This window comes from Halyomorpha halys, unplaced genomic scaffold, assembly GCF_000696795.3.
Source record: "Halyomorpha halys isolate HHAL.00 unplaced genomic scaffold, Hhal_1.1 Scaffold901.1, whole genome shotgun sequence".
NCBI classification, from domain to species: Eukaryota; Metazoa; Arthropoda; class Insecta; order Hemiptera; family Pentatomidae; genus Halyomorpha; species Halyomorpha halys.
This window is the reverse complement of record NW_027106556.1, coordinates 61,378-71,719: the sequence shown is the minus strand read 5'-3', so window position 1 is coordinate 71,719 and position 10,342 is coordinate 61,378. Positions and strand designations below refer to the sequence as shown.

Genomic DNA, 10,342 nt, shown 5'->3' with positions numbered 1-10,342 from the left:
TGACAACTACTGAAGGTAGTACATTGATGACAACTACTGAAGGTAGTACATTGATGACAACTACTGAAGGTAGTACATTGATGACAACTACTGAAAATAGTACATTGAAACATTAATAAAAATAATTGGAAAGGGTCTAAACCATAGCCTAGCACAGATGATAAACCACAAAAAGCAGAGAAATGTTCTAACCTTAGGCTAATACTTAAGTTTATTGGTAATTGTTTACAATAAATTAATTTAAAATTATTTATGGTAAATATTCATAGAAAATCTGAGTGAAGATGGGCTTTAAAGATGGTAGCTTAACAAAAGAATACATTAGAATCTACTTAATTATAGGCATGTGATAATTTTTTTAAGTGTGCCATTTTGGAGATGAGTATAGGAACCTTTGATTTAAATTGCGGTAGTTCAATAAAAGCATTGTAAAAAATAGTGAATTCCACCAAGAAATAAAATTGGAAGATCATAATGTATGATTTCATTCATGCTATGAAAATGTCAAGCCAGATTCACAAAAGATTGAAAAAAAAAAATGATAAAAATTGCAGTTATACAATGCCTGGTCTTACATTAGAAAAATATTAAATAGATTTGAAAAAGGTTTAAAATTCAGAAAAGTTAATTTTGAAAAATGCATTAGTGATGAGGTTTTGAATGATTTTATTAATATACTATGAAACTAGCATTTGAAGATTGGAAGTAAAGGATCTTAAATTGATTTAATTCTAATATCTTCGGCCATAAAACTGCTTCATTTTCAGATAATATTCTTTTTAGACATCAAGGTCTATACTACTGCAATTTCATTTTATGATTTTAACAAGAAATAGTTTAAATTCTGCGTGTGTGTGCTGGTAAAAGCACACAAATATATACCTTTACTTATAATATTTAATGCCAATCTGGAAAAAAAATAATACTGAACACCTTGTAAGTTGTTCCATCACTCCAACTATAAGTTGCATCTCCTTCCATCAAATAACAAGAAAGCCGGCCCTGATATCTATTTCCATTTTTAAATAATACATCCACATTAACATCAAGCGAATCAGATTCAAGAAAAGGACTAGATTCCATTGATGGCTCAACTTTAGGCTCAGCTTAAAAGGAAATAAACATTAATACACATCATATATATCTTGTATTAAATAACTAATTGATAAATGTCATGGTAGCTGAGAGCGTTTGTATGCAGACTGAAACCTATGGATTATGGAACAATTTTGTGGAAAGAGGGAGCTGTTGGTTTTATATCAATATATTCACACATTGGTGAAAATGGGATTTAAACAAAAACATCAGATAACTTGGGCCACACAAATTATACAGTTCTAATTTATTCATAAGTTTGAGACTCCATTTTGCAGAGAAATTATTACATTGAAATTTAATGTTGACTAAATAATCATACTTGGTTTAATTTTCTCTTCTAAGCTCTCTTCTGATAAAGCAGTTTTGATAATATTTTCTTTAACTTCATTTACTTGTGTTTGTATAACATTCTTTTTCGTTTCTGAAATACTTTTCTTTTTCGATCCTGTAATATTCTTATTTTTTGCTTCTTCTAAATTTTCAGGTATCTTTTGGCTTATGTCACTTTTTTCAATTCTGATAACATGAACAAAATGTAATGTTATACTTTGCCTCTAATAATGTTTCATGATAGATTTCATTGACCTATAGCACATTTCAAATATTTTTCAATAAATACTTAAAATGTAAACCTATGGAGTACCATTATTTTTATACCTGACTTAACTACAATTGACATGTACACTTGAGAGCTATAATGCAAGTGGATTCTGAGTATACTAGTCAGAAAAAGGTGGCTCACTTTCTACTTGGAGAGTAAACAGATTTGAGCATGATCTTTAGTCGACAAGTCTTACGAGAGTAACGATTATTATTATTATTAAATTAAAAATTATTTAGAAAATAATAATCAGTAATTCTTCATTAAGAGCACAGCTGGTAGCACAATTATTTCTTCACACAATCCATGAATTACCTAATCTTTTTTTTTTTTTGTTAAGACCTATCATACAAGTTACTTCTACTATTTATTTTTAATAAAACATGTATAATTATTAATGCCATAATTGTTTTTTATTACTCCATGATAAGGCTTTGAAAACTGTAAGGAATTGACTAATTTCTCAACTTTCCACATTTCGAAAGTGGAAATAGTGCTAACTATACTTGATAATAAAGTAGGGATGAAGAGCTAGTCAGAAACTCTTGACACCATTTGTAGCTGAGGGAGTTAAAGTGTACCTTAGCAACCTCTAGTCAGCAGCAGTTTGATTCCAGCCTGGGTGGATTGACTTTTATTTCATGTCGGCTCCATGGGATAAAAACTTGACACTCCCACTCAGGTTAGAATTGATTGATTATCTGTAGGATAATCTAATCTGTAGCATAATTTTTATTTTAGGAACTTAAGCTATTTTGTTAAAACAGTTTATTAGTATAGTAACCTCAGAATAATTTATGTATACATAAACATATGTATATGTATATATAAAGAAATCTACTACTCACTGTTTTCCTTCCTTCAAATCCTGGGATTTATGGCTTAGTGGAGATTTTTTACCAGAGTGGTTCTTTTTTTCAATATGCTCATGTTCTTCTTTAGACAGAGAAGATAAATTAAAAGATATTTCATCATCAATAACAGAAACTGAAGGAGCTGGTGAAACCAAACTAAATTGACTCATATCACTTGGATGACGTGACTCTTTCTTCATTTCTATTTTCTCAGAACATTTCTCCTTCTTTAGGCTTAAAAAAAAGGGTAGTAATAAAAACAAAAACGAATTTTTTTTGTATCCCATTTCTAGATAATGAACAGTACAAGGATTCAAAGTTTCATATTTTTTATTTTGAGTGCCATGAAAAATTAAATAATAAAATTACAAAACCATGGAGCTTGAAAAGCTTATGTTACATAATTAAAATTAAATTAAGTGTAATTAATTAATTATATTTTATTTTTTTTTATCTTTGGTTCAAGTCTTTCATAGAAGACCCGTACAGCTCCAGAAAAGGGAATGTCAAGATTCATTTCTTACGGGAACCCAAGAAATAAAAATTGTCCGATTGGAAATCAAACCCATAATGTTCTAATCCAGGAACTCTGAGACTACCTCACTTTTTCATTCATCAGAAGCTCATTTTTTTATTTTAGAAAGGCTGGTAACTTTAGACTATTTAAAATATCTTCATAGATGGTAATTATTTTAAATAACAAACATAAATATATTGTATTTTATATAGTTGTAAAAGTATATAAATACATAGTGTCACACTGATGAATTTTTATTTCTGATAATCATTACTTTTTTTTTTTTTAATATTTATTTATTACTATTTACAATTGTACATTAGAATACATTTAGTAAATCTGATCTAAGTTAAATTGAAGTGTTACAGGCGTGTAGAGAAACTACCCATTGGTAGCACTCTAATGACATTTTACATTAGCTGGTCTCGTAGCCATCTTCTTAATCATTACCTTAAGTTGTAAAAGTATTACTAACTGGGATAAGGAATAAGGAATATCCACAACCTGAAAATCTATACATAAAGAAATATCTGTTTCAAATTAAATATGTTTAATCAACAAAATAATCTAAATTAAAAATAAACTAAATAAATATATAAAATAAAAATAAATAAATATATATGATTAAAAATAGACAGGTTTCTCCGTGTATTTTACTAAGCAGACATAACTATCCAGTGAAAATTACTGGTGTTGATGTGTGGTAATAATGTGGATACCCTCATCGAGCACTGCAGTGGTTGCAGGGTCGTGAGAGATATGGTGGAGATAAGATAATGGTTAACCTGAGAGATTTTTATATTTCGACTAATTAATGTAACTTTATAACCATAAAGCAGGTTCCCTACACTTACCTCATAAGGTTTAAAAAACAAATATTTATCTAAAGAGATAGAAAAAAAAATTATTAACTTCATTGATTAGATTATTTATCATTTTAAGGGATTAGCAATTTTTTTTTATCATTAAAAAACAGATCATAACACCTGTATTTGCATAGAATTTAATTATGATTGAGAAGCTATTGTTTGGTGGTGCAGAATTCTCAGAATTCTGAAATCTGAATCTGAGCCATACCACAGAAGACTGGAGAGTCCACAATAGGGATTTGATGATTTAGTCAAATTTTGGGTTAAAGAGAATGAAAAAAAAAACAAGAGTTCCTTTTAGAATAGAACTCTTAAGTTGTAAAGTAAGAGTAATATTAAAACAATTAATAGGTTATAATAAAGGATTTAAGATAATTAGACAGTTTATACATCAATAAATTTCAAAAACTTCAAATGCATAGATGGACTAAGTGTAAAAATTTATATCAATTGTAGGAAGATGGTCTGGGTGAAGATCAAGAAAGGTACACAAATAACTAAAAAAAACTACTAATTAGAAACCAAAAAATAAGTTATTAATAAATATATTTTTTCCACTACTGGTGTACCATTCTTGACCTTTGCCTGGAAAATCTTGCAACAATTAATTATTAGCAATCAACTAATATTCCAGAAAAAAATTAGTTTTTTCTTGTAGCAAAGAGCTCATCAAACTTACTTCAATTTCACATACCAAACCTCTCATCTGAACCCAACACTTATAACTCAGTTTTTATCCTACTCATTGGTGGTAATGGCTATTTTTTCACATGCAACTAAAACATTTTAGATAAGAACTCATGTATAAATATTCTTAATCTAACTATGATAACATGCAGTCATCAGGCACATTTCATGGATTTAAAAAAAAAAACCTCTGTTTTAATGAAACTTACTAATCCACAAATTCTTCCAGCATTATAGATGTAATCTTGTTAACAAAAACTTCATATTCAGTTTTTTCTCTCCTTTTAAAAGCAGCAACGTCATCATAAGCAAAAACATATTTTTCTGTAGTAAATCAATAAATTAGTAACATTTCTACACTTGAAAAAACTTCTAATTAATTTATATAATTTGACAGATAAAGAAAACTCAATTTAAAAAAAGGTTTTATAAAATATTTGTTGCATTTAACAAGCATTTAAAGAAGCTGGAGGCTAAAACCTCTTGTGATTGACTAGTCCAAACTTCATTTGCAAAAATTCTATAAAACTTTAAACTAAATATGTTATTACCCACATATAATTGGTAACTGAAAAAAAATCTCAAAACAAAAACATATTAAGAGAGAAGAGGATAAAATAAAGTTGATTGGTTGAAATCCACTTAAAACAGTTCTCACAAAATTAATGGTGCTTTTCAGACACCCCTTTAGGTAAACAGGTACATAAAATATCCAGACTACATTATATTGGGCACTTATAAATTATTTAAGATACCTGCCCAATGCATGATATTAAGCAAAAAAGAATAGCAAATTTAACAAGACCAAAAAACGATATGAAGAAACTTAATAAATATATTGTTATCTAACATAAGAAAATTTCTAATAAAGTTCTTGTTTCAATGAGGAGCCCCCCATAACTGTAAAATGAAGTTACAACATACGCAACTAAATATATTTAGCTAAATATGCATATAATTAAAAAAAAAAAAATTACTCTTTGGAAGAATGAATTTCTTTCTTTTAGCAGTTTCTTTCAGATCCACAAGGGATGGAGAACTTTTAGCTACTTGCAACACCATAATTACTATCTTATAAAAAAAACAACAAATATTATAAGCAAGCAGTAAATGGTTTTAAATAAACAGATATTCACATTAATTTTTTTCAAAATAACATATGTTTATTAAAATATTTTTTTATTAAACTGTTAAAAAAAAAAAAAAATAAATATATATATATATATAAACTCGTACAAAAGAAAGATGTATCATTTAAGCTGTTATACAATAACAATTAAATCATGGACGGATCGTTGCATCATTTGCTACATTTCATAAAATGTAATATTATTGTGTTAATACAAAAAATTTATCAAAAAGAAAAGAAAAGTTCTTATTGACTAACTATAAAATAATACAATTCACAATATACCATTAGATTGATAATGCTAATATCATATTTTGATTTATTACAAAACTAATTACACCAATAAAATTTAATAGTGATAACAATATTTTAAAATCGGATAAGTAACAAAGTAATATTTTGTACTGCACCAATACTTATGAGGTGAATAATTAACTTATGAACACAGCCAAGTATAAAAGAGATTCATGCAATGTAATAATTTACAAATCTTCAACAAGTGACAGTCTAAGATTAATTAATAAGTTAACGACTATAAAGTTAACAAATATATAATTATATCAATGGCAGCAGATTAAATTAAATTATAAAAATTACAACAATGTCAGAAGTTAGAGAACGGCCAACTGAGATAATATCAAATAAAACAAAATCATGTCAATTGAAATAAGATCTAAGTTGAACTAAATTTACAAAATAAAAAAAAAATGATTACTCTGAAACTGTAATACATATTGACAATTACAGTAAAATCATGAGGACACCTTTCATGATATGTTTAACAAGAAAATATTGTTAATATCATAAAAAAAACAAAAACAAAAAACTTAGCTATAAGATACAATACAAAAGTAAAATTTAAAAAAACTATTAAGTAAGTGATCCGTGCAAATACAAGGATCCTCTATGATCCTTAGTGTGGTAAATTAATAGTAGTGTAGTAAAAAGAGCCTAAAATTTAGCTATACTTATAAATAAATGTAAATTTATTTCTGTCAATGGATTCTTATGTAATTGGAGAAGTTTGTCGGGGGGGGTGCGGTCAGCAAAGAACAACATAAATAAACAAAACCATATTTATTTATTTTATGCCGACGTTTGGACCTGAGTTTCAGGTCTTCATCAGGGCTATAGAACAAAAGAGATAACAACAACATTTAGAGTAACATACAATTGAAAATTGAATACTTACTCTAAATGTTCTTGTTATCTCTTTTGTTCTATAGCCCTGATGAAGACCTGAAATTCAGGTCGAAACGTCGGCATAAAATAAATAAATATGGTTTTGTTTATTTATGTTGTTCTTTGCTGACCGTACCCCCCGACAAACTTCTCCAATCATTAATCTACGGTCAACTATCTACACCTCATTATGATTCTTATGTAAAAATGTTTGAAAAGCATGATCATAAAAAGTTTAGCATTCAATACATGTGATTAGGTGTAATATGGCTGATTTTTCAAAATGACCACCATATATTTTTCAGTTTATTACTAATAGTTCCTAAAGTATTACAAGAAGCTCATTACAAACTATATTACAGTGCATTTAACGATCTTCAATTCAATATATAATAAAATTCTTCATGTTCAATCATATTCGAGAAAAGGTTTTTCCAAAACCAATAATTTTTTTTTTTAAATAGTGAGAAACATCATTTTGTACAAATTTTCAATGAACATTAAAATGACTGGTAAGTGAAAAAACATGCTTCAGAAAATAATCATTATAAACTACTTTATAATTCAAAATATGGGATATTAAACCAACACTCCCCAAAGAAATACTAAAATTTGTACCATGTTTTTCAAAAAGTTTCATACCGGAATCCATTGAAAGAAATTAGTTTACAATTACTTCTAGTTTAACCTGCAATTTTACGTGACTATAGTTACAGTCTTTGAATTGCATTTATAAGGCACAGTATTAACCTACAAAATAATAAATAGAAGAAATTAACATAAAGAGTGAAAAAAAAGATATGGATGATAGAGTTGATCCTGTATTGCACCCATCTTTGCTATTGCACGTGCAATATTCCATGAAAATGTTATAAGTTCCTGTTCTCATTAGACAGAATCGTTCATCACCTTCAATACCTGGCTCACCCAAATAAGCACAACTTCTGAAGTATCTCCATTCACCATTAACTAAAATAATATATAATTTGACAGTGATTAGCTTTGAACACAACATCGATTAATAAATACATGGTAGTAAATAACAGCAACAATAATAATAACTGAAATAGGATTGTAATTGAAAGTCTTAACTAAACACGCTGTCCATTTTTAACATTAATATAATCAATTCATATTCACTTAAGCTCACGGAATTCCAAAACAACTCAAAAAAAAAAATTGGTAATGATATGGGATCTATTTATTGGTATATGATTGATTGTTAACTCTTTTATTTTTTTTAATTATTTCCAACTTTTTTTTTTGGAAAATTCTCTTATATACTTCTGGATTGGATAGATCATTCTTTAGTAATTTCTCACTATCTACCACCTCTTATTCAGGTTATATTTTTCTTATTACTATTTAATTGTTTCATTACTTATTTGGCTGAACCATAGTTTGCTTTGTCCAGCAATAGGTCTATTGGTCTAAAGGAAGTAACTTCAATAATTCGTAAATAGGTGAGTAAAAACCAATTAATAATAAAACAAAAATGTATATAGATTCAAATTTAATTACTATATTAAAATAGGAAACTGAAACTTAAGGCACTAGAATTAGTTATTAACACAATTATTAATAAAACAAACACTGAAACATAGGAATAGATCTTCTCGTTCAATAAATTCAATAAATATTAGAAATAAACTAGAAAACCAGTATCAGGCTACTTTCAGTTTTTCCCATCATGATATCAACCCCACATTCATTCAGATTCGAATAACGGAGAAGCTTACTTGAAGCCAAGTGGTATGTATAATGCCCTCTTCCTTCACCTGCTTGTCACAAGATATAATTTATGTGGACTAGATCACAAATATTACTCCGACAAGGCAGGTGGGCATGTACGCACTTATAAACAATGCTGGCTTTATTACAGATTTTATTATTGACCATTTATATAAAGAAATACAGTGCTGTTATACTGAGAGGATTACATGTCCTGTAATGTATTATAATGTACTTGTTCTGTGAGGTACTAGTGTACAACTGTAACTGCGACTACTAGTTTAATGTAACTGCAACAGGGTAATGAACTTGTGAATCAAGTACCTACTTATAACAAAATTAGTCGACCATTACAGTTGGTTTCAACCAGATGCAGTAAAGTGATTCATAATTATCCAAATTCAAGCTAAACCTTAACTTAAAATAAAAGATTTGTTGGGGTGGTTTACCCCTTTATCAAGCAAACTTAACTCATTGTGTAAACATAAGTACATATTTACCACCATGTTAGAATGACACTTGTGAAATAGTATTGAAGTACGAATTAATAAATAGCAGCATAGTACAATTCTGCTTAGTATTTCTAATTTTAAGAAAACCTGCATCATAAACTTTACCGTAGGTTTTCAACATAGTTAAAATTTCTTTTAACAAATTATAACTGGTCTTCAAAACAGTTTGTTTCTCTCCAAGTAATTTAAAAATTATTTAATTGAACTAGAGTGCTTTCCCACAGTACCTCAATTACTTTAAAACAAAATTACAATTATTTTTTATCGAAACACAAGGTAAATTTAAGATTATAAATATCAGTAGTACAACAATTAAGTGAAATGAAATTGAAATATTTCACCTACCTTTTTGTCTAATTTTCCTACACATCGTAGGCCTGACCCCAGGAAAATGTATCAAATCTGGTTCATGACTACAATCAGTTATAGGTACAGTACTATTATCAAATGGATCAGCACATTTAGGATCAGAATCTGAACGACAGACCCAGCATTTTATTGCAAGAGCTGAAAAGAGGAAAGTACTCACAAGTTACAATTTTAACAATGGATATTAAATGACAAAGAATTTACTTACTTTCAATGCTTAAGAGACTAAAAACAAATAAGACAATGTAAAATTTCATTTTGGGTAACCAATTGCTTTAAAAACTAAACAAAAAATACAAATGAGGCGGGAGAAAGTAAATAAACAATGAAGTCTCACATAACAACCTTAGTAACAGTAAACCACGCCTATTTCATCGTCAATTGAAGTTCTAGTAATTATGAAAGTCTGAGGTCCTAGGAGCGGGGGAATCTAAATTTTATATACAGTAAACAGAATTCAATACGAAAACTGGATTAAACTAATCCAACTAATTAGAGTTTAAAAAAATACAAAATTAACCTGTTAAATATAAGTAAACAACTTAAAATCGATATCAATAGATCGTTTTGAAATGTTTCATTTTTTTTTTAGAATCGACTTTTTGAAGTCATCTAAAGTTCATTACGTTATTTAAAATTAAATAATCAAATCGAATAACTTTGTTAAGAATGGATGCATTCTGAGATTTTCATAAAGTTGCCTAATTAAAAGGTTTAAGCTCCATTAATAAAATATATTCGGGAGTATACATTGTCAGAATAGTACAATCAATGTATAATACAATTAATTTAA

The 10,342-nt window shown here is 28.0% G+C and overlaps 2 protein-coding genes across 5 annotated transcripts in view; both read right to left on the bottom strand.

Moving 5' to 3' along the window:
- The window catches only part of LOC106686996 (uncharacterized), a 25,166-nt gene extending 19,436 nt beyond the window's left edge, over nucleotides 1-5,730 (bottom strand). For 2 of the 4 annotated variants that reach the window (XM_014430630.3, XM_014430629.3), the window contains exons 1-5: nucleotides 5,604-5,730; nucleotides 4,836-4,950; nucleotides 2,548-2,787; nucleotides 1,418-1,614; nucleotides 934-1,106 (exon numbers count right to left, since the gene is read on the bottom strand). In XM_014430630.3, coding sequence (XP_014286116.1) covers nucleotides 934-1,106; nucleotides 1,418-1,614; nucleotides 2,548-2,787; nucleotides 4,836-4,950; nucleotides 5,604-5,688 — 810 coding nt within the window. In that variant the 5' untranslated portion in view covers nucleotides 5,689-5,730. Of the gene's footprint in view, nucleotides 1-933; nucleotides 1,107-1,417; nucleotides 1,615-2,280; nucleotides 2,401-2,547; nucleotides 2,788-4,835; nucleotides 4,951-5,603 lie in introns of those variants that run through there. The other 2 variants (XM_067044926.1, XM_014430631.3) reach the window with 2 other exon arrangements.
- crok (crooked) lies at nucleotides 5,604-10,096 on the bottom strand. The gene is made up of 3 exons (XM_014430639.3): nucleotides 9,758-10,096; nucleotides 9,526-9,687; nucleotides 5,604-7,906 (listed from the first exon to the last, which is right to left on the bottom strand). The coding sequence occupies exons 1-3, from the start codon at nucleotides 9,804-9,806 to the stop codon at nucleotides 7,683-7,685; spliced, it is 435 nt and encodes a 144-aa protein (XP_014286125.1). The 5' UTR covers nucleotides 9,807-10,096; the 3' UTR covers nucleotides 5,604-7,682.
- Between the last annotated feature and the right edge of the window lie 246 nt (nucleotides 10,097-10,342).

What these genes read in the sequence shown, in the direction of transcription:
- crok (XM_014430639.3), bottom strand. Translation starts at nt 9,806, where the DNA reads ATGAAATTTTACATTGTCTTATTTGTTTTTAGTCTCTTAAGCATTGAA. An exon ending in TAGTCTCTTAAGCATTGAAA is followed by an intron (nt 9,688 to 9,757) that starts GTAAGTAAATTC and finishes TCCTCTTTTCAG; the next exon opens with CTCTTGCAATAAAATGCTGG. An exon ending in TAGGAAAATTAGACAAAAAG is followed by an intron (nt 7,907 to 9,525) that starts GTAGGTGAAATA and finishes ATATTATTTTAG; the next exon opens with TTAATGGTGAATGGAGATAC.